The 24,979-nt window shown below is 35.9% G+C and overlaps 2 protein-coding genes across 10 annotated transcripts in view; one reads left to right on the top strand and one right to left on the bottom strand.

Moving 5' to 3' along the window:
- Positions 1-13,713, top strand: part of FYB2 (FYN binding protein 2) — a 129,562-nt gene extending 115,849 nt beyond the window's left edge. For 3 of the 8 annotated variants that reach the window (XM_057500239.1, XM_057500240.1, XM_036911216.2), the window contains exons 16-20: positions 7,619-7,702; positions 10,004-10,085; positions 12,997-13,153; positions 13,256-13,289; positions 13,575-13,713. In XM_057500239.1, coding sequence (XP_057356222.1) covers positions 7,619-7,702; positions 10,004-10,085; positions 12,997-13,153; positions 13,256-13,289; positions 13,575-13,596 — 379 coding nt within the window. In that variant the 3' untranslated portion in view covers positions 13,597-13,713. Of the gene's footprint in view, positions 1-7,618; positions 7,703-10,003; positions 10,086-12,996; positions 13,154-13,255; positions 13,290-13,574 lie in introns of those variants that run through there. The other 5 variants (XR_008997016.1, XR_008997018.1, XM_057500241.1 and 2 more) reach the window with 4 other exon arrangements.
- Positions 13,714-16,976: 3,263 nt separating this feature from the next.
- PRKAA2 (protein kinase AMP-activated catalytic subunit alpha 2) overlaps positions 16,977-24,979 on the bottom strand; it is a 65,967-nt gene continuing 57,964 nt past the window's right edge. For both annotated transcript variants that reach the window (XM_036911213.2, XM_036911214.2), the window contains one exon: positions 16,977-24,424. In XM_036911213.2, coding sequence (XP_036767108.1) covers positions 24,186-24,424 — 239 coding nt within the window. In that variant the 3' untranslated portion in view covers positions 16,977-24,185. The remainder of the gene's footprint in view (positions 24,425-24,979) is intronic.

Below are 24,979 nucleotides of genomic sequence, written 5' to 3'. Positions count from 1 at the left end.
ATGATATCCGAGTTCTTACAAGCTTGGCTAGTTTGCATGGCATGCCTTTGTACTTTGAGGACCTGCCTAAATACCTTTGGACATAATTGCTGCTAGGTAATGCAGACCTATGCTTTGCACTTCCTTCCATTCATTAGAGTATCCCCTAGAAAGTCAGCAAGGGGAGGAAGAGGAGTGGGATCTTGAAAAGGAACACTGGAACAGCTTCTACAACCTAGCACCAGTGGGACCTGCAGCATGTCATCTACTCTTTAATTTACAATTTTTAAAAGTAAGGTATTATTGATATACACTCTTATGAAGGTTTCACATGAAAACCAATGTGGTTACTATATTCACCCATATTATTGAGTCCCACCTATACCCCATTGCAATCACTGTTCATCAGTATAGAAAGATACCACAGAGTCACTACTTGTCTTCTCTGTGCTACACTGTCTTCCCCATGATCCACCCCATACCATGTGTACCAAGCATAATACCCCTCAATCCCCTTCTCCCTCCCTTCCCACCTGCCTGTCCCCACCCCTCCCCTTTGGTAACCTCTAGTCCCTTTTTGGAGTCTGTGAGTCTGCTGCTGTTTTGTTCCTCCAGTTTTGCTTCACTGTTATACTTCACAAATGAGGGAAATCATTTGGTACTTGTCTTTCTCTGCCTGGCTTGTTTCACTGAGGATAACATCCTCCAGCTCCATCCATATTGTTGTAAATGGAAGGATTTGTTTCTTTCCTATGGCTGTATAGTATTCCATTGTGTATACGTATCATATCTTCTTTATACATTCATCTACTGATGGACACTTAGTTTGCTTCCATATCTTGGCTATTGTAAATAGTGTTACAATAAACATAGGGATGCATGTGTCTTTTTGAATCTGAGAACTTGTATTCTTTGGGTAAATTCCTAGGAGTAGAAATCCCAGGTCAAATGGTATTTCTATTTTTAGTTTTTTGAGGAACCTCCATATTGCTTTCCACAATGTTTGAACTAGTTTACATTCCCACCAGCAGTGTAGGAGGGTTCCCCTTTCTCCACATCCTTGCCAGTATTTGTTGTTCCTAGTCTTTTCGATGTTGGCCATCCTAACTGGTGTGAGGTGATATCTCATTGTGGTTTAATTTGCATTTCCCTGATAATTAAGGATGTGGAGCATCTTTTCATGTGTCTGTTGGCCATCTGAATTTCTTCTTTGGAGAAGTGTCTGTTCATATCCTCTGCCCATTTTTTAATAGGGTTATTTGCTTTTTGGTTGTTGAGGTGTGTAAGTTCTTTATATATCTTGGATGTTAAACCCTTGTTGGATATGTCATTTATCAATATATTCTCCCATACTGTAGGAAGACTTTTTGTTCTGCTGATGGTATCCTTTGCCATACAGAAGCTTTTTAGTTTGATGTAGTCCCAATTGTTCATTTTTGTTTTTGTTTCCCTTGCCCGAGGAGATGCGTTCAGGAAAAGTTGCTCATGTTTATATTCAGGAGATTTTTGCCTATGATGTTTTTTTAAGAGTTTTATGGTCTCATGACTTATATTCAAGTCTTTGATCCATTTCAAGTTTTCTTTTGTGTATGGGGTTAGACAATAATCCAGTTTCATTCTCTTGCATGTAGATGTCCAGTTTGCCAATACCAGTTGTTGAAGAAGCTGTCATTCCCCCATTGTATGTCCATGGCTCCTTTATCACATATTAATTGACCATATACGCTTGGGTTTATATCTGGGCTTTCTAGTCTGTTCCATTGGTCTATGGTTCTGTTCTTGTGCCAGTACCAAATAGTCTTGATTACTGTGGCTTTGTAGTAGAGTTTGAAGTCAGGGAGCGTAATCTCCCCTGCTTTATTCTTCCTTCTCAGGATTGCTTTGGTTATTTGGGGTCTTTTGTGGTTCCATATGAATTTTTAGAACTATTTGCTCTAGTTCACTGAACAATGCTGTTGGTACTTTGATAGGAATTGCATTGAATCTGTAGATTGCTTTAGGCAGGATGACCATTTTGACAATATTAATTCTTCCAATCCATGAGCACGGGATGTGTTTACATTTATTGGTATCTTCTTAAAATTTCTCTCATGAGTGTATTGTAGTTTTCAGGGTAGAGGGCTTTCACTTCCTTCGTTAGTTTTATTCCTAGGTATTTTATTCTTTTTGATGCAATTGTGAATGGAATTGTTTTCCTGATTTCTCTCTCTGCTAGTTCATCGTTAGTATATAGGAATGCAAAAGATTTCTGTGTATTAATTTTGTATCCTGCAACTTTGCTGAATTCAGATATTAATTAGATCTAGTAGTTTTGGAGTAGATTCTTTAGGGTATTTTATGTACATCATGTCATCTGCAAACAGTGACAGTTTAGCTTCTTCTTTACCAATCTGGATGCCTTTTATTTCTTTGTGTTGTCTGATTGCTATGGCTACTACCTCCAGAACTATGTTGAATAAAAGTGGGGAGAGTTGGCAAACTTGTCTTGTTCCGGATCTTAAAGGAAAAGCTTTCAGCTTCTCGCTATTAAGCTTGATGTTGGCTGTGGGTTTGGCACATCCAGCCTTTATCATGTTGAGGTACTTGCGCTCTATACCCATTTTGTCGAGAGTTTTTATCATGAATGGATATTGAATTTTGTCAAATGCATTTTCAGCATCTATGGAGATGATCATGTGGTTTTTCTCCTTCTTTTTTGTTGATGTGGTGAATGATGTTGATGGATTTTTAAATGTACCATCTTTGCATCTCTGGAATAAATCCTACTTGATCATGATGGATGATCTTTTTGATGTATTTTTGAATTTGGTTTGCTAACATTTTGTTGAGTATTTTTGCATCTATGTTCATCAGTGATATTGGTCTGTAATTTTCTTTTTTTGTGGTGTCTTTGCCTGGTTTTGGTATTAAAGCGGTGCTGGCCTCATAGAATGAGTTTGGAAGTATTCCTTCCTCTTCTACTTTTTGGAAAACTTTAAGGAGAATGGGTATTAGGTCTTCACTAAATGTTTCATAAAATTCAGTGGTGAAGTCATCTGGTCCAAGCATTTTGTTCTTAGGTAGTTTTTTGATTACCAGTTCAATTTCATTGCTGGTAATTGGTCTGTTCAGATTTTCTGTTTCTTCCTTGGTTAGCCTTGGAAGGTTGTATTTTTCTAGAAAGTCATCCATTTCTTCTAGGTTTTCCAGTTTGTTAACATATAATTTTTCATAGTATTCTCTAATAATTCTTTGTATTTCTGTGGTGTCCGTAGTGATTTTTCCTTTCTCATTTCTGATTCTGTTTATGTGTGTAGACTCTCTTTTTTTTCTTGATGAGTCTGGCTAGGAGTTCATCTATTTTGTTTATTTTCTCAAAGAACCAGCTTCCGCTTTCATTGATTCTTTCTATTGTTTTATTCTTCTCTATTTCATTTCTGCTCTAATATTTATTATGTCCCTCCTTCTACTGACTTTGGGCCTCATTTGTTCATTTCCTAGTTTCATTACTTGTGAGTTTAGACTGTTCATTTGGGATTGTTCTTCTTTCATGAGGTACGCCTGTATTGCAGTATACTTCTCTCTTAGCACAGCCTTTGCTGTGTCCCACACATTTTGTGATGTTGAATTATTTTTGTCATTTGTCTCTATATATTGCTTGATCTCTGTTTTTATTTAGTCATTGATCCACTGGTTATTTAGGAGCATGTTGAAGCCTCCATGTGTTTGTGGGACTTTTTATTTCCTTTGTGGCCTGAGAAACTGGTTGGTACAATTTCAATCTTTTTGAATTTACTGAGGCTCTTTTTGTGGCCTCATGTATGATCTATTCTTGAAAATGTTCCATGTGCACTTGAAAAGAATGTGTACCCTACTGCTTTTGAGTGGAGTGTTCTGTAGATGTCTGTTAGGTCCATCTGTTCTGTAGATGTGTTAGGTCCATCTGTTCTAATGTGTTGTTCAGTGCCTCTGTCTCCTTACTTCCTTTCTGTCTAGTTGATCTGTCCTTAGGAGTGAGTGGTGTGTTGAAGTCTCCTAAAATGAATGCAATGCATTCTATTTCCCTCTTTAATTGTTAGTATTTTACATATGTAGGTACTCCTGAGGATATAACCATTATAAATATCTATGCGCATAGATATTTATAATGGTTATATTCTCTTGTTGGACTGACCCACATCATTATGTAATGTCCTTTTGTCTATTGTTACTTTCTTTATTTTGAAGTCTAGTTTGTCTCATACAAGTACTGCAACTCCTGCTTTTTCCTCCTTATTAGTTGCATGAAATATATTTTTCCATCCCTTCACTTTTAGTCTGTGTATGTCTTTGGGTTTGAAGTGAATCTCTTGTAGGCAGCATACAGATGGGTCATTTTTTTAATCCATTCAGTGACTCTATGTCTTTTGATTGGTGTATTCAGACCATTTACATTTAGGGCGATTATCGATAGGTATGTACTTATTGCCATTGCAGGCTTAGATTCGTGGTTACTAAAGGTTCAAGGGTAACTTCCTTACTATCTAACAGTCTAACTTAACTCACTTAGTATGCTATTACAAACACAATCTAAAGGATCTTTTTTCCCTCCTTTTTCTTCCTTCTCCATTCTTTATATAATAGGTATATTCTGTACTCTTTCTATCCCTTGATTGCATCTGCTTAGTAATTAATTGTTCTACTTTCTTTACTGTGGTTTTATTTCCTCTGGTTACAGCTATTTAGCCTTAGGAACACTTCCATTTACAGCAGTCCATCCAAAGTACACTGTAGAGACAGTTTGTGGGAGGTAAATTCTTTTAGCTTTTGCTTATCTGGAAATTGTTTAATTCTTCCTTCAAATTTAAGTGATCGTCTTGTCAGGTAGAGTATTCTTCATTCCAGACCCTTCTGCTTCATTGCATTAAATATATCATGCCACTCCCTTCTGGCCTGTAAGGTTTCTGTTGAGAAGTCTGATAATAGCCTGATGGGTTTTCCTTTGTATGTGATCTTTTTTCTCTCTCTGGATGCTTTTAAAAGTCTGTCCTTATCCTTCATCTTTGCCATTTTAATTATTGTATGTCTTGGTGTTGTCTTCTTTGGGTCCCTTGTGTTGGGAGATCTGTGCATCTCCATGGCCTCAGAGACTATCTCCTTCCCCAGATTGGGGAAGTTTTCAGCAATTACCTCCTCAAAGACACTTTCTATCCCTTTTTCTCTCTTCTTCTTCTTCTGGTACCCCTATAATGCGAATATTGTTCCATTTGGATTGGTCACACAGTTCTCTCAATATTTTCATTCTTAGAGATCCTTTTTTCTGTCTATGCCTCAGCTTCTTTGTATTCCTCTTCTCTGATTTATATTCCACTTACCATCTCCTCCACTATATCTAATCTGCTTTTAAATCCCTCCATTGTATGTTTCATTTCTGATACTGTATTCTTTAATGTGTGAATATCTGTGTGGAATTTTTCCCTGAGTTCTTAAATATTTTTCTGTACCTCCATGAGCATGTTTATGATTTTTATTTTGAAATCTTTTTCAGGAAGATTGATGTGTTCAGTTGCACTTGACCCTTTTTCTAGTGTTTGTGGGATTTTGGTTTGAACTAGGTTCCTTTGACATTTCATATTTGTATGTAGCACCCTCTAGTGCCCAGAAGCTCTACTCTCTGGAGCTCCTCAGCCCCTGGAGCGATGGGGGTTGCAGGGGAGTGGCGCTGGTGCCTGTGGGAAGGAATGAGCTGTTTCCTGCTTCCTGGATGCTATGCCTGTCTCCACAGCCAGAACCAGTGGGCTGAGCCCACAGGTGTAAGCTTCTATGCTTTGTGTTTGTACCTGCTGTAGGCAGGGCTTCCTTCTGGCTGGCCTGATGCCAGAGCAAGGGCTGATGGTGTGCGAGGGAACACCTGAAGCTCTTGAAAGTTCCCAACCTGCTGGGCAGAGTGTGCCTGGTCAATTTTGTCCACCTGTTCTTTCTCCTGCACAGTAAGCTCTGTGCAATCCTTGCCTCTTTAGCAGCCCTCTCACTGTTAGGAAGTTGCTCAGACTGCCTGCCTTTCTTTTGTCCCTGAGCAGCCAGATGTGGATTCCTGTTGTCCACAAGTGGCTGGAATCTGTCTCCAGGTATTCTGCCTGTTTTAGCTCTCTAACCCCACTAATCACCAGAGCACCATGCAATGTAGGTCCACGCTTCCAGAGCAGATCTCCAGGGCTGGGTGTTCAGCAGTCCTAGGCCTCCACTCCCTCCTGCTCCATTTCTCTTCCTCCCACTGGTGAGCTGGGTTGGAGGAAGGCCTTGGGCCCCACCAGATCATGGCTTTGGTATGTTACCCTGTTCCATGAGGTCTGTTCTTTTCTCCAGGTATATGCAGTCTGATACAGCCTTCTTTCCTGTTGTTCTTTCAGGATTAGTTGTATTAATTATATTTTCATATTATATGTGGTTTGGGGAGGAGGCCTCTGTCTCACCTCTCACACTGCCATCTTTAATCTTCTCCCTACTATTAGCCTTTTTAACCTGTGATATGGCAATAGCAATCCTCATCCTGCAAAATTCTTTAAGCGCTACAGCTAGATCCCTAGAAAAGCTAAAATAAGTTGACAAAGAGACAAAGAGTTGACCATAATGTTCACATGACTAGCATGCGTGTTAAGTGGCATGATGTTTGTGAAAGAATAATCTGGCAATATGTTCCTAAAATGCCCATACCCTTAACCCAGTAATTCCACTTCAAAACAATTAGATCTAGTGAAAAAAAGGAAACACAGAACAATTTTATTGAAAAAAATGTCTATCAGGGTTATTTAATAAAAAGAGGTGTTTAAAACCACCCAACTATCCAAATATACAGTAATTCAGTAAGTACATTATAGTACAGGACTCAACATGACCATTTAAATATACATTAGATATATACTATAGTTTCCAGTGACTGGAGGAATGCTTATACTACTATAATGACAATTGAAAAATAGAAGGATGCAAAATTGTATAGTATGATCTCATTTGTTTTTTAAAGTGCTTGAAAAAATGTTAAGAAGGAAACTTGGATGTCTTTGAGAAGTAAGATTGTTATTTTTTTTTCTACTTCTCCCCATTTTTGAAATACTTTGGATTGTTGCGATGCTTACAGCGGAAACAAAATAAGTTAACATATGTAAGGTGACTCACATAAGACTTGACAACATAGGTTCTCAAGAAGTGTTAATTCCTTCTATATACCATCTCCTCTCTTGCATCCTTTCTACTGATGTTAAATAAACACTAGTTGGATTAGTCTAGTGATGAAAGTTAACATTATTATTCACATTTTAGTGATGAAGAAACTGAGGCTCAGAAAGGAAATGAAGTGTGATTATGAGCAGACTGATCTCCTACTTCTCATTTCAAATTTGGCTTGCCCAGATTAGGGGTCAACGATACGGCCTGTGGGCCAAATATGGCCAGCCGTTATTTCTTAAATCAGGTCACCACAGCAGCGTTGAGTAGTTGCCATAGAAATGGTACATCTTGCAAAGCCTAAAATATTTACTGTCTGGCTTTACCATAGATTATCAAAATATACTTCTAGATGACTTTTTCTTAATAAAATATAATTGCCCAGAGAATACTGATGGTTTCCATAAATGTTCTAGCTCAGTCTTATTTTATTTGCTCAAAATATTTTTCTCCTCAGAGAAGAAGATAAACTAAAAACTTGGAAGCCCAAATTTTTGATGCTAAGGGAAAAAAAAGAGAAAAAAGGTGAAGAATCAGAAAGGTAGGCACCCAGGTACACTTATACTACAGCTTTTCTGTGGCAATTTATATCTTTTACTAGTTGTGTGACCTTAGGCAAGTCATTAAATTTGACTTTCAGGTTTCTCACCTATAAAAGTAGAATTAACACCTACATCATAGAACAGTTGAGAGGATGGAGAGAAGCAAAGAATAAAAAATGTAAAGTGCCACACATATTTATCTTCATCATCATCATGCTTACTTTTGGTGGTTAGGGAGCAAGGAAAGAGTTCAAGCCAGCCCTTATCAAATGATGAAAAACTTCCTATCTTCTTTTAGGCTGTAAGAAACTTTTCCTTATAAGGTGGAACTTAAATAATATATTAACTAGAACTTAAATGAAACTTTCAGAAACTAGGATCATATAATGATTGATTTCCCTACAATTCTAGTTATGACTACATTCGTGCTGTAATTAAAAAGAATGTTTTATTGACTCAAGATCTAACCTTCGTTCATGAGATTCAGATTCCCGGATGGCTGTTGGGGAGGTGTTTTTTACTGTCTCAGATGGTTACTTAGTGCTCTGTACTCTAGTCTTCTCAATTGCTGGAACATGGGCCAGGAGCCGAGGTACTTTGTTTAACAAGTGTCTTGGGGAAAATCCTTGTCTAAATAGTCAATGAACTGGGAACACTGTGTGGTCTGTCTGCTCTGGGAAATCTGTCTAGAAAAGTCCCACAGGAACACCCCAAAAGAAAGCAGACATTAGTCTATACCAAATTTAAACTCAGGGGATGGCACAGATGGCCCTTCTCTAAGTTTATTTTCTTTGGGGTTAGACTTGATGTAATTTATTTTTCCCAAGTCAGAAAGATGTAGTCACAGACTAGAAAAGCATCTTTCCACCTTAAACTTCATACTTTTACATACTTTTGCATAGCACAGCAAAACAATTCAGAGAGGAAATATCAGTGAAATTTTTGACACCCCCCCAAAAGAAGTTTTTAGTATTTTAATGACTACACTAAGTCCTTTTAGGAAGCAATTTTCCAGTGCTCTTCTATTTCTTACATCAAACTTGATATTATAGCATACTTTTATTCTCAACAGGGCAAATTTAGAAATGTGATATTGAGCTTATCATTCTTCCTGTAGGCTGATATATCGATTTCTATGTGCTCTTTGTTCCTTTCTAAATGGTTTCTACCATAAATTATTCTATGAATAAGTAAGAAATTATTTGTACCCTTTTATTATCCCTTAATTATTCAAAGATGATAAGTTTTCAGAGAGACTGGGAAAGGTATCCAGGGATAAAGGCACAACGATGACAGCCTCCCTTCTCAGATGTGCCATGGAAGCTGTGTGTGTATGGAAAAGGACACCTAGAATGGTAGAACTGGGGCCAGATTATAAAATGCCCTCTGTATCACACAAAGGAATTTGACTTTATCTTACAGGCAGTAGAGACAGATTGAAAGGTTTTAAGCAAGACAATGACATGACAAATTAAATTTAGAAAGGTGATGCTGGAGGTAGGTATGCAGATAGATACAAGGAAGGAGAGACAAGAGGATGATGGTATTTCAGGCAAGAAGTGAAATATGACAGTGGCTGTAATCTTGGACAGAACAAAACAGATGTAGGAGATACTTCTGAATATAACTGGCAGGACCAGCTTGATTTTCTTCCTTCTGTTAATAAATTTCCAAAAAGCAGCACCAACCCCCAGGTGAGGAGCAGGAGGGAAAGAAAAGGAGTCAGACTGTAATCAGCCTCTGCTGTGGGTCATCAGCTTGTATGTGCTAAGAAATTTATGTATTTTGTAGTATTCTGCTTGACTTTCTTAACTCCTTCCTTCTCCAAAACCATTCAGCAAACAGGACAGTTCTTTGAGGCACATAGTTTTGTGACTTAAAAAAAAATTATTATGCTTCTAAGTCTGATTCAGAGAGGTTTAACATGAACTGTTTAACCAGTCTGGCTTTATTACAAATTATTTTGCCATCCAAATTATTATCTTGCTATATTCAGAAGTATCTCCTACAAAGAATTAAATTGTAGGGAAAAGCAACTGGTATTACTCACTGTGTTCAGTTGTTTTAACAATCTGCTTTAATGGCAATAAGTGTGTATATGATGCATATACATACATGCATACAAACGCAAATGCACATATATACTATATATATATATATATGATTTTATATAAAATTATACACACACCAAATTATATCTGAATTTATCCTAAATAGGATTAGTTTCTAGATTTGTAAATTTAGTTCTATTATAGTACACTTAACCCTACCTGCATATTTGTTGCCACTCTATCTCCTAGAAATTTCTTCAGAACCAAGAAGCAAAACTTAGAAAAGACCAGAATGAAAAGAGAAGAAAAACTTTTTAGAGAAAGATTTGAGGTATGTTCTCCTCTGAAGGTAAAAATTAGCAGTATTAAAAGCTAAGAATTCTATTTGTAAAGATTCTTTAAGTGTGTTGCACCTTTGCCTCTCTCGGATAGACATGATATTTGACTAAACAGCTGGTAATTTTGTTTTTCTCCTGATACATTTCTGTATTATTATGCCTTTGTACTTGCTGTTCCCTCTGCCTGGAATACTCCTCAAAGTTGTTCTTTAAGGTGCTTTTCAAATGTCACCCACTCTTCTTAACTCCTCCAGGCCATAGTTACTCCCTCAGCATATTTTATATATCTTCTATAACACTGATCAATTGTGTTAGAATATGTGTGTATTCTAAACTGCATGTGAGTCCCCTTTGAAGGAGAGATTGTATCTCATTCAAATTTGCTCCCCAGGTAAGATAAAACTGGACAGTGTTCAGTGAGGAATAAATGAACCAGCATCTGAAGCTCCTTGACTACTTCGGTTATTGAGTCCATGGAGCATTTTTCCATAGTTCCAAAGTCCAAAAGATCCTCCTTTCTGATTTCATATATTGTCACCATAAGAATTTATAAATTTAAGAAACATACACTGAACACCTCTCATGTACCAGACACTGGATTGAGGGAGATAAAGTGTGCGTCTTGTTTGTAAAATTTTTAATGTGTCCAAGTCACTACTCTGCCTAAAATCTTCCACAAGTTTCCCCATTGCCAAATGGATAAAGATTGGGCTTTTTAATATGGTATATGAAGCTCTTCATGTCATGACCTTTGTTGGTCTTCCTGGTTTTATTTCCAGCCATTCTGTACCTTGTACTCTGGCAACAAACTGCTCATAATTCTGCCCATCAGTGAATATCTGTCTCTATCCCTGTCCTCCTATTTCCTTCCTCTGGGCGTTTACCTGGTGTGCTCAAACTGTCTCATCTACTCTTGCTACTTTTCTCCTTTTGACTAACTCTTGTTCATTTATTTGACCCAGTTAAGCAGCTCCCCTTCTCCAAGAAGACCCACATTTGCTGAGTAAAGAAACTACTCTTCTTCTATATATCTATATACCTGAGCAAACCTCTAGATTATCACTATATTAATTATGTGCTCATCCGTTAAACTATGAGCTTTAAGAACAAGGGTTATCTTTATATCTGTGTGCAGAGAAGAATAAAGACTACCTTTATAAACATCCAAAAATGTTTTTGGGCTGAGCTAAAATAGGAATATAAACAAATCCCTCATAATTAATAATTCCTGCTTGGACCAAAGCTGTTTAGTGGTACTATATCCAGAAATTGTGATATGAATTTACTTACTGCCAATAACAGTATGACAGTCACTTGTTGGAAAGACCCCATGTTCCATCTAGTGCTTTTTCTCCCCCACTATGTTTGTGACTCTCTCTGTGGGACAGAAATTCCCACTCTGATATGTGTATAATTCCATTCTTTATTACCTGAGGTGTGTTTCCTTTATATATCACTAGAAAAACTATGCCATTTTAGTAATTTTTGTTCAGGTCAAATCACAAAACAATGGGTACCTCATTAGTACCAGGCATTGAGATATGAGGATGAATAAACTGTCTTCCATATTCATTTGATAAGACAGTATGTTTATTAAATGCTAAATAGGAGTATATACAAAGTACAGTTGAAACAGTATAATTTACTGTGGCAGTCATGAAAGTCTTCATGCAAAGTGTTAGACAAAAAGGTATTTTAGGCAGAGAAAGCAGCATGAGCAATGGCATGGAACTATGAAAGTTATGTGGTATATTCAGGATTACCACATAGCTTGACATGGCTTCCGTAAAGGGGACAGAAACGGGGACTGGAGGAATGATGGTATGCAAAGGACCTTGAATGTCAAGCTTAGGGATGGGGATATTTAGAACTTTATAAAAAAGAAGGTGACTTACTCATTTGCATTTTAAGAAAGCAGTGTGTAATCACAATGAACAACGGTCTGGAAAGGATAAGAATTGGCAAGAAACCTGTGAAGCTATTACTTCATTAGGCAAAAGAAAAATCTGTCTTGTAGACCAGATCCCATTTGGTCTAGGGTGCTCTTACAATGTATTATCCACATTCAGAACACTTTTGAGAGTGAAAGGAGGCATACCTAATCATAAGTATTTGTAACTAGGAACATTAGCTATAAATAAGAGACTGACCTGAACAAAGGTCTGGCCACCCTAAATTGGTGAAGTAGATACCTGAAAATATAAGCTACATATTCTAGAATTTTCCCTCCATCAACAGATTTGAATACATTAGAAGGTGATGTACCTGTAGGTGTATAGGCTGGCTCATTTATCACACAGAAAAAAAACTCCCTTCACGTCATATACTGAATTTCTCATGTTTTTCTGAAATGACTGTGTTTGACCACAAAAAGAGAGTGGGAATTGCTGCCCACAACTACTTGAAAATGTGTGTGCTATAGCTCTATGTAAGAATAAATAAGCCCACCCAGAGGAAGGGTGGAGGGAAAGTGCCATCTAGGAATACTAGGTATGTAAGAACATAAACTCTAAAGCACTACACAAAAACCTTTTTCTTTTTCCTGCATTTTTAAACTTTTCTTTTCCTAGGTTTGGTGATAACTTTATTACTGGAAGACCATCCATGGTACTTAATTTAAGTTTATACCCATGTTACAGCCTTCTCATCCATCACAATTCATTCCAGTATAGTTAGATAATGGGTGTGAAAACACTTTGAAAATATGATGGTACCAAATGTAAGATTGTGGCATTTTATTACATCATAAATTTCTTTTCACTATCTTGCTATTCTGTGTCCTTAGGTGTAATTTAATTAACACCTAGCATCTTGAGTTTGAGTTTACTATGTTATCTCAATTTTGTTATATAATGAAAAAGAATAAAAACTATGCATTGTCTGATTAGTAATTTCTCATTTCAGTATGACAAAGATATTACTGTCATTAACACAGCAGTGGTGTGTTCCAGTAATTCAAGGAATGGAATATTCGACTTGCCAATAACTCCTGGAGAAGAGGTGGAAGTCATCGATATCACCAAAGAAGATCTAGTGATATGCCGCAATTCTAAAGGCAAATGTAAGTTATTAGCTTACTGCCCATGAAGTTTCAGTTTAAAAAAAACTCTAAGCATTACTCTGTAACTTTCAGATGAGTAATAGTGAATTTTTATTTCTATAGATGGATATGTACTAATTGAACATCTAGATTTCAAGTAAGTGCTTCGACTTTATACTTCAAATCCTGAACTTTAAATATTTAATACACTGCCATGTACATTATTAGACTCAAGGAAAGAGTACTGAATTTAAATTGAGGGCCAGTTTTAAGGATTATTTTGGAAGAGATTTATTATTATGTCTCCTGAGTATGTTATAAACTTTTCTACAAAGCATATTTGTAAAAATATTAAACTGGGTTAGAAATTCCATGGAAATATCCTGCTTACTTCTTCACAGGCCTATATTTCAAAATGTATGTTTTTTGTTTTTTTCCTCAGGCATCAAGGTTGGTTGCCTTAGGAAAATCAAGAGCAAATGGTACGGCCTACATGAGCGAGAACTCACTCTAAGATCTTAGTCCTGCCTCACAGCAGTTCACATGTCCAAATGAGATGTTGGAAACTTTCATTAGGAATTTAGAAAAACAAAAACAAATCCTCCACATTTAAATGTTGGTCTTACTCCTAAATGGTTATCTTTCACTGTCTATTTCAGTATCTGTTTCATTGCTGGCTCAAGAGAATGTGAAACAGTGTGTTAGCATTTCAGCACTTGTTTAATGAGCCATATCCAAAGTTAGAAATTTTGCCTTATGGCACCTAGGCAGTTGTGCATATGGTTAGTTTACTTCTAATATTAGCACATGAGTGTTTATAATTTCTAGAAGATGTGCATATAAAATTGGATGTAATTTAATTCTGCAAGGTAAATGTAGTGTAACCAAAGTCTTTTAAATACTCAAATTTAATCTCCAAATACAGTCTTAAAGCAAAAGGACATTTATAACTTGACCTTTTATCACAAAACCAAAATCAGAAAAATGCTGCTCAAAATTGGTTTCTTTGGGAATAGTAATCTATTCCTAAATTTACCCAACTTAAGAAGTGTCTTTAAATAATATATATATTAGTTTAAAACACCCTGTTGTCTAAAATATTTTCCTTGTCTATGACTGCCTATTCAAATAAGAGAAATCATATGTATTTTAATCTATACAAAAGAGAAATAAAGCTGAGCTGTAAATAACATTCTATTTTTTAAATGATATACATTGCCTGTCAATGAGATAAATTCTACATAGGCATTCAGCTGTTTTAAAAATGGCAAGTGGCTTCATCAGCATTGAAAAACTGAAGTTTTAAAAGCAGGCTAATTCTGGCTTTCAAGGGCATGATGGAATCTGTCCCATGGACTCATTGTTTATAATGTGGAAGGATTTTTTTAAGCTTCAAGGTCCTTTTGGCACTTGTCAATGAAGGCCAAGCATCAGAAGCATTCAGAGAGTTCAGAGAGAGAAAGAGGGAGAGTTCAACCATTATAACAAGATATGAATGAAATGCCTAGAAGTTAAGAAAGGTTTTACAGATAAGGTGACACCAAAGCTTGGTCTTTAAATACAAGTATCTAGACAAAGCTCACAGAGAGAGAGAAAAATCCATGCTGCATCTTGTAGGAAACAGCAAGAGCAGGAAGGCAGTGCCAGATGTGTAGAGGAAAAATAAAAAAATCACAGAAATATGGGCAACCAATTAGTGAGACTACTTATTTCTGCAATATTCTAGGCAAAAGAGCATTAGACCTTATTTAAGATAGCAGGAGTAGAAACACAGATAAGGAAACAATGTTCTGGTGACTTATTAAAGGTATGGGTGAGAGGGAATGACTCAGATTTCTTTAAGATTAAGGCTGGTACCACAGAACAGGATGTATTTTTGCTCAGTCCCCCTGAATTGAATTAGCTACTCATTGAGAGGCAGGGAGGACAACTGCAGCCTTCTTCCACACTCCAGGGAGAGACCTTTCCTGCAACAATCTGTCTGATACAGAGTCCTAATCCCTGTTGTCCTTGCCACCTTACCGCATGGCCTTGTGTTCTGACTCAGTGACTCAGCTCTGAGTTTCAATTTCCTCTTAAGTAAAACAGAGCTAATAAAAATCACCTTGTCTACTTACAAAAGTGTCCTAAAATCCTCAATGTATAACTTGTTAATATCTGGCCTTTTCTGAAGTTGTAAAGTTGAAAACAAATATGTTTTTCAAATTCAAACCTTAAGACTTAAAAGAGTGGCTGTAATTATTTTACATAATAGATACATTTAATAGTTTTTTAAGCTGAACATTTCTCTATATTTTTAAAATATAAACCATTTTGTCTAATATAACCTACTACCTAATTACTATTTATTGATCTGAAATAGGTTTTTAAGAATAGTTTCTATCCATGATTAATATGGTTATGCTTCTATTTCCTAACAGCCACGTTTCTTCCATTCGTTAGCATTCAAACTAAATTTCTCATTATTGATGTGCAAGATATTTTAGTGTAAACACTGTAAGACTTCAGGGATGTCCCAGGCAGATGTCATCTGTCTCCTGGAAATCCTAATCCAGCAGAAAGCTTCAATGGAGAAAGACCTTCTATTTTACTTTTAGTTTTGGATAAAAGGTATCAGTAAAAACAGCATTCTGTCAGATAAAAGAGAGCACACAGAGGTACCTGACCCTAACAGAGGCTAACACTGACCCACTGGAAATCACTTATAGGCCAGCCTCCAGCAACCTGTTAATATGGACCAACAAAACCCTCCCTTCCTCCTGAGTACCTCTGTGAAACATTTGGTCTTCCAAGATGACACAGCTGTCTCTTGACCAGGCCCTCTCCTGCACATCTTCAGAACTTTTAAAACATAGATTCTACAGGGAAGAATAGGAAGAGGGGGAAAAAATGAATATATAATGACAAATTCCTAAGAAGTGGTGGTTTCTAGATTAATGGGGTTAGATTTTTTTTTTCCAGCTTCTTCAAACTTCTTTCCAAATTTCCTACAATAAGCATCCCCTACCGATGCAATTTAGGAAATAAAGGAAAAATATTTTCACTAATAAAGACAAATCTGTTCTTTAAAGTTTAAATAAAATTGAAATCTTTACTTATATCTTGACTTTGATATGTTTTTAAATGAGGACTAGACAGATACTTTTAGATATGTAAATATGGAAGGTGATCATTGTAAGTAAGTACACAGGCTCACATCTACATTGCTTTCTAGTCTCAGCGGCCTTTAGTGTATAATTCTGTTGTTAGCCTGAGGTCTTCTAGGCCTTTCCCTTCCTATTATTCTATGGCTGTGATAACCAGAATTACCTTCATGCCTGGTGTTATACCTGCAAATATATAATGTGACTTGGCAATAAAGTTGCTAACCAGTTGACCTTAAAATAGGAGATTATCCAAGCGAGCCCAATTTAAACACACAGGCCCTTAAAATCAGAAGAGGAAAGCACAAGAACCAGCCAGCTAGAAAAATGTAGTGGAAGAAGAGGAGGGAGAGATTTGAATCATGAGGCCCCTTTCAGTGGTTTTGATGAAGGGAGCCATGCGTCAGGCTTCTCCAGAGCCCAGCCTTACCAATGTTTTGCTTTTTTTAGCCTTGTGTGTTCTGAAGCAGAAATAGCAGCTAAGCCTGCTGAACTTACAGAACTGTAAAATAAATTTGTAGTAATTTGTTATAACAGCAATAGAAAACTACAGTAGCTCAAGTTAGAAACTACAATGTTTAACAAAGATGACAAAAGTGGAAAAACATATGAACGCTCCCAAGGAATCATAGGCAACCTTTTTCTACAACAGCTTTCTCTAATTGACATCCAGGACATTAGCTTAATGACCAAACAGAGAATAGCTTTCAAATTAACCAGCAGCTTTAATTTGATTTTGTCGGAAAAAAACAAGCACTCAGGCCGCTTTTCTCTTTTGCGTGTGCAGTAGTTTGTACAGTGCAAATATTAACTAGGGAGAACCTGTTAACTATGAAATACCATGCAAGTCAAGAAGACATCCTAACTGCATGGTTATAGTGGAAGACAAACACTCCCACCCATCATTTAACACTCACAAAAAACACAAACAAAACTGAAATTTGAATCTGGGGTTATTAAAACACAAAAGCACTTGGCATCTGGCCTTTTTTTTTCCTTCCTGAAACAAATCAGAAAAAGTGATCCCAATCTCAACAGTTTAAATTTTTAATAGGTGATCAAGTGCTTCAACAGATTCATGTACCACCAGCCAATGAGTTTTTTTTTTTACCTTTTCAGAGACAGTCTAAGAAAGAACAAATGCAGGATGTTCTTGAAAAAAAGGGTGAATAATTAATATGCAACCTTACATTTTCTTATGATTGTCATGATCATAATAACCTAATGGCTGTCAATTTTCAGTTTTATTTGTTATACTCAAAATTCACTGTATATTTAAGCACACATGAGAACACAACCATCCTTACTAAAACAAGATTTCTATGCATAGAGGTTCACAGTTCTCTAACAATTTTACATTAAATACTCAAAACATTGTATGACCTTAGGTATTTGTGAACAGTCTTAAAAGAAAGTTCTATTTTGGTACTTTTAGGCAGCTTTAGCCAACATTTTAAGAAGTTCTGAATATCTGTTGCAACAAAAGACAAATTTGATATTCAAGTATTTGATGTTTTCAAGCAATTTTAAGTCACTTAAGATAAAAATACTCTAACTTATGAAACTGTGTTCTTAAACATTTGTACTACTATATTCTTACTACATAAGACTTACCTAAAATCAAGGTAACTCATCTTGTCAGTATCAAAGCTATCAATTTTTTAAAAAAGGATTTACATTAACTATGAGGGTGATAAAGCCAGTATTTAAACAATGGCCTTCCGTTTCTCACTCATCTGTGAGGTAGTCTATTTTACAGATGAGAAAATAAATGAGTCTGTGTGACTTGATGCTACCACAGCAGCTAAACTGAGAATGTGTCCAAGTCACATTTTGTTCTTTGTGTTCTCTTTCCTTCACAAAAATTTTTTAAAGAGTTGACATATAAAGATTGCTAATCACCATGTACATTTTAAAAACATGAGAAGGCACCCAAACTTCTACCAAGATGACTTAAAAAAAGTGAAGCAACATAAAATAGGAAAATAGTGAACAACTTCTGACAGTGATAGGATGAGTTCTGGCCAAAGGAACCTGAAAACAAACAGCCAAAAGCTAACTACTTGACCATCTGTGGAGGGCAGATCTAAGGGAAAATTAGGGGAATTAGAAAAAAATATAGTTCAAGTTTTTGACTACTTATTACTGATCCTGTAATTTAAGAGAAGGCACAATTAAGGTGTTGTTTTAAACTGGATCTGTTTCTCTTTTCCATTTTAGGAAAATGTCTAGAAAAATGGCCTTTCTTTGTAACAAAACTTACTTAAAGGGGACTTTTTTATGTGAAAAATGAATACTTAAATTAGCAAAAATTAATGATGTAATTCTCCTTGGCTAGAATGTTCCTTTCCTATTCTTCCTTAAAATTTTAAATCAACACAAAGTAGCAAACCTCAGATTGAAAAAAAAAAGTCATACTATATGAACCTTGTCAAAATTGTACATGCTTAAAAAGTTTTCATGCTAGGATATTCTAGTAGTAGCTTTTTTTCCTGGGAAAAGTGCTCTACTCTAGGATTACCTTAATTGCACTTTAAATGTAACTGGAATTTACCTACCCTGCTTGTCCAAATAATCATGAGCTATTTCCATAAAATCTAAACTGCTTTAGATATAAACAATGGTTACCAAAAGTCACACACAGTCACTGCTTCAAACTGGCACTGCTATGCAAGGCTGACAGTAAACAAACATTAACACTGACTCACAGAACACAGGCCCACAGTCAGACAACTTCTAGACCCAGCCTGATGCTTACAGTTATAGCTGAACAAGTTTAAAACTCAATCCAGTCTAGACTGTAAGTCCTGTTCTTTATGCCATTATTGTTCAGTGGCATCAAATGCAACATAATTGAATGTGCAGAAGGCTGGTAAGATGCCAGCAACTTGTTTAAAATTAGATACAATTTTTAAAGCTCAAATTACATTTCAAAGTTTTATAAGGTTTGGGAGCATCTCCATCAAGCCGATAATAATTAGGTAGTTCAAGAACAGAAGTATACTCTATGAAAATAGTGTTCCATCATCAGTTTAACATGCATATAAAGTGAAAAATTATCAATCTGTATATGAAATTTAGATAAGCCTAATTCAGATAACAATCAAAAACTATGATAAGGTAGGGGCTGGGGCTAGTTTTACTTTTTTAAAAAAGACTGCTGTAAGAGTCATGTCCCAAAAAGTTTCTTCAGTATTTTTAAAACACCCTCAGTGACTCAGAAGTACTTATAAAAGTGAATATGCTAACTATAAATACTTCAGATGATGGCATCTCGTTAATACAATCAATTGGTTCAAATAATTAAACTAAGAAATTCTCATTTAAGACTACTTTGTGTCAGGCTAAGACTTGAAAGCAATACATCCATGTTTATTTTTATTACTCAACTACTCATGTTTCAGTAATTGATTGTTCTCCTCCGGAGGAAGGTGGCACATACAGAGCAGTGATCACTGCTGAATACTCCTATGGCATTAGAGCTTTGTGGAGAGCTTTCTGGTCCTGCTACTTCATCTGGAAAAGGATTACCTCACAGCGTTACTGTATTAAATAAGGTAACAAATACAGAACACCTCCAAATCTGAACATCACTATAGAAATTAGTAATATTTCACTTTATGCCAGTGTGCATGACATGTTAATGTATTTGGTTTTCTGGATGATTTTTGTCCAAAGGGCAGCTGTACTTAAAAAAATACACAAGTACATACCGTTAAAATGCCTCACAAACGTATTCATTCACGCTAGTATAAGATCTCTAAATATATAAAAAGTGTACATTAGCACAAATCATATAAAAAGCCAGGAAAGATGAAACTTTAAAGCTCAAAGCTATCTGAGGTCTTTTAATCTACCCCTTCCTTCCACTTTAGAAATTACAAAACAAGGCCCAACTCAGGATGTGATTTACCAACAGATTGCACATATCCCTCATCCAGAATTTTTAAGAAGAGTCTCTGAGAACAGTTATTAAAATAAATTACATTCCCTGTTGTGTTTTTTTATAAAGTCACAGAGTGATAGAATGACTAGGTAAAGAAATGCCACGTTGAGATGGTGATGGTCTTTAAAAACAAAAAACAGAAAAAACTATGAAATGTCTAGCATTTAGATATTGAGATTTCATAGCTATTAACAGAATTTAAATTACCAGTGAATAGACAAAGATGCAGTACCTGTGGTATGCACATTCCAAGCTTTTGTATTTTATAAATAGAAGGTGCAGTGCTTATATTAATTCAGTATACTGTACAACAGAGACTACAGATAAATACAAATAGTCAAAAAATCTTTAACAGTTACCTGTGATAATTCTCTTAATTATGTCTCATTTAATACAAATCGATTTGTATTCCCTGAGAACAAACTGGCTAGGGAAAAAGAGAAAGCAAGTCCAGAATTATGTAACTGTCATGGAAAACCTATTTGTAGAAAATGGAGAACTGTATTACATATAGCCAATTCCCTGACAGAAATACTGTTATTTCTGATTGATTTAGGCTCCTGGATTCTCTTTATAGATGGCTAGTATCAAGGAAAGCAAACACTGGAAGTTACAAAAGTATCTTGAAAGTTTGTTAATCAAAACAAAAACCTGGTTTATAACAGTTTACCTCCCCCTCTCCCTACATATTCAAGATGCTGTTTGTTCATACACTAAAGAATAACAGGAACTAGATATACATACATGTCCTATATAAAAGTATTCAGATCATGTTCACTGATTATATATTTTCAAAGTAAGAATCAATGATATTGACTCAGTCTAGAGTCATAAGCATTCATCACCAATCTTATCCTTTTTTCACAAATAATCTTAAGGTTTTTCAGTTATTCATTCAATAAAAAATTAATTTTGCTCCCAAACATGACCACAACCTGAATAAGAAAATCAAAGTGCTGTGAAATAATTCAGGAACATACACAACTCTGTATATCCAGCATTTGCTCAAGATGAATTATGTCCATAGGTTAAAATGAAATTATTCAAATTGCCATCTAGATTCACTCCAAAAACTGATAAGGGAAAAAGAAATCTTAATTTTATTCTTAACTACCCTAATTACGGAAATCTGGGATAATTTTTCTAAACCAGTTTTGCTTTTTTGCTTTTCCCCATGGGATAGTAAGTTTAAAAAGATGCCTAAATTAATGTGAGCAAAGAGGGTTAAAGTTAAATGGTTTTCTTTTTTTCACTGAAAGACCTGTCAGTCTCTAGTGCTCATATCCACTGTCATCCTCAAGTAGTTGAGTAGCAAGTAACATTTTCTAAACTTGCTCAATGGAATTATTTTTCTGCAGAGCATCTCACAGGATACAGTTTAGGAAATGCTATTCTGTAAGTATATGGAGTCCACTTCCATGATACAGCTAAATATCTGTAACCCAATAATAGAAGCTCTCCTCCAGAATCCTAACTGCAAGAAACTGTTTCTACTCCAGATCTACCATATACACATCCACAATTAGGCAGTTTCCAAGACTAAAAGGTGGGAATTTAGCAATTCTTTACCGCTCCCTGCCCGTTAACAACAAAAAGCCTCCTATGACATTATTCTAGCCCCTTTAAATGCTAGGCTGAGCCTCCTGAAATCTTCTCTACAAACCAATTTACTATACCACCTAGATTCACAAAATAGCTGTGCTTTAAAAACTTCAGCATACGAGAACCAAAACTGACCCTTGATTCTCCCAAAATTCAACAGGTAACTATCAAAGTGTAGATATTCACAAATCCTGGTAAGAATGAGAAAAGGATAAATTTTTAATTCTTAAGAATCATACTAATCATCAATATGAATTCTGATATGAGAAAGTTTCTAACATCTGATTTATTAGACTAAAAGCTAACAATGCCACTGAACACCTGCTATTTCTTAACCTTGGAAATTGTTAGGATTTTGTCACTGGGGAAAAGGAATCAGATTAGTTCCTTATTTCTAAGGTCATCCCCTTCACAGTCAACCAGATATTATGAGGCAGCCCTGTTTCTCCCAGTAGAAGTATTTACAGATCTGGATAGGCCAATATTATGCCATATCTATAGTGTACATCAGACTATCAAAAGGACTGCTTATCCCTGTAAAAATAATCACAGAAAGTACCCTTTGGTGCCACCAGGTGGCAATCGTTCAAAGTTTTAAACTTAAAACATCTTAACTACAACCCTACCCTCTTTCCCAAACTGGCAAACAATAATTCCTTTTATTTTGATATTAAAAAGTCAGGCTGAGAAGTTAACACCATTTTTAAAGTTCTACAAAACAATATGAGGTGACACACTGAAATCTCCTGACTCAAAACTGTTTACAGACAGGCATGCTTGTCTGAGAAACTTGATCTAACATTCTCATTTGCTTCTTGGTAGAAATCACATTATTTTTGGCAAAGAGAAACCTTTTTTTAAGAGCTTAATCTTTCTTAGGGTAAGTTACTTGAATGAGGTTAATTATCACATATTAAAACAAATGAATACAAATTAAATTACACATAATTTAAAAATTAAATACTAATATAACAAAAGATAATCAATGATCTACCCTGCTATACACAGATTTTTTTTAACCTTAAAAAGAAAAACACCTGCATACAACAAAACAAAAAAAAACTGTTTGCTTTTCCTTCAAAAGCACTGGTGTGTGTATACATATATGTATATATGTAAACAACACATATTTTTTCAAGAGAGAATTTTTTTTTAATGTTAAAGGCTTCCCTGCCCAAACAGGTTGAACAGTGAAGGTCACAGCCAATCAAGCTTTGGAAGTACACAAAAGCCCTTAGGGCCAGAACAGTATTTTGAAATTGGATGGCTACCAACCAAGATAATAGGACAAAGAAGGGAACCAGGAAAGATTTAAAGGCTAAAAGTCAGTCAGCCACTAAGGTTCAAACAACAAAGACAATGGTGACTAGAGAAGGTGAGGTGGGGAGGGTGGTGGCTGCAATAACAAATTTAAATTTCAGATTAGCAATTTAGTATAGTGGGATGCAACAGGACACAAACGCCCTGCCACCACACATGATAAGAGTCCAAGGATAAGAGTTTTCTTTTAAGAGACTATTATTATTTTGCTTTGTTTCAATTAACTCTATTTTATCATGCTTGAAGTAGAAAAAATATATAGAGCCAAAAAAAATTTGAGACAGGTAGGTTTTGAAGGTAGGTTTAAAATGATTTAAGTTTATGAAAAGACAAAACTTGTTGCAATTACACATGTTCCAATACTGAGTAGAACCCTGAAGGCTCTTAAGATAACTATATTACCTGGAGAAATCTCAGGATAAAACCTCTAGTTCATTACAGCTGTCTTCCAGGAACCTAGACATCATGGTTACTTGCTTCAGGACCACAGCCTTTCTGTTAAACACTAAATAGTATCTGCAAGAACTGCTAGAACTTAGCTTCTGAAATTTGGGGGACAGGCTTTTAAGGTTTCAACATTTAAATACTATCTTACTAATAATGGTTGTTTGATTTTTTTAATCATGTGTAAGAGGACTGGGTGTATAAACACAACTTAAAGCCTGCTGAAATTTAGGAAGTAAACAGTAAAGAGGTGCTACCAAACCAACCTTTGATTAAAATGGTTCCCCAGTGAAGGTGTATTAATCATCTGTAGTGAACTCACAATTTTAAATTAACAATACTCTTCATCAGTTTCACCTTTTAAAAATACTGCCTATGTGAATTTATCACAGGCAAAACAGAATTACAGGTGTCTGTGGATAAATAAATTGTCAGACTTTTTTGTTTTCAGTAATTTCAATGGCATTAAGGGTCCGTGGAGATATTCGTGTCTGTCAATCAGTATTGCAGAGTATGTGATATCCATAGGTAAAATAATTTAAAGAATATGTCTGATTTTCACAGTACAATAACAAAGATAGAAACTAGGGAAGAATCATCAACGGGCTAATGTAGTGATCAGACTGGCACACATTTCAAAAAAATCCATGGTGTGACTGCCCAGGCGGGGTGGAACTGATGACAACGTGCTTCCAGTCAAGGAGCCAGTGAGAGAGCCAGAAAGTGAATGGCTCTCCGCAGTTACAGAATCAAAGCTTGATCTTGGTCTATGTAAGCCGGCAGCAGAAGAGGAACGCTGAGGTGTTGAGGAACCAGACCTCTGCTCCACTACCTCATCTGAAATGGACCAAAGAAGAGCAATTCAATTTATACAAAAGAGGTATTTGCCCAAGCCCTTCCTATGAAGATGCTATATTCAAAATATTAACTAAGTAAACATAACTGAGCAAGGGCAACTTAATAATGAATGTCACGTCTCAGTATTTTAGGAGCTGAGGTGGCCATACTCCTTCCCTCCCACAATCACAAAGATGTCAATAATCAATCATAAAACTTCCACAGTGAAAATGTGACCCCTAAATCCTTCTCAGCATAGTATTTGCCATTAACCTTAAAATCAAACTGATATCCCTTTGAAGAATGCACATCTTTACGGCTTATTTTCTTGCAGCCTACCAACAAAAAAATATCATTAAAATAAAAGCAGAAGTTACCACATACAGTTGTTCTGAGCCTTTGGTGCACATTGCAACTTGCTAGGGGAAGGGATGAGGGAAATCTTGTTAAAAATGAAGATTCCTGGTTTCCCAGGACCCATCTCCAGAAATCCTGATTTGGTATTTCTGGGGTAGTTTCCAAGAATCTGCATTTTAATAAGAACTTTGAGAAATT

This window comes from Manis pentadactyla, chromosome 4, assembly GCF_030020395.1.
Source record: "Manis pentadactyla isolate mManPen7 chromosome 4, mManPen7.hap1, whole genome shotgun sequence".
Taxonomy (NCBI): Eukaryota; Metazoa; Chordata; class Mammalia; order Pholidota; family Manidae; genus Manis; species Manis pentadactyla.
The sequence above is the reverse complement of the archived record's forward strand: the minus strand, read 5'-3'. Positions and strand labels throughout refer to the sequence as shown.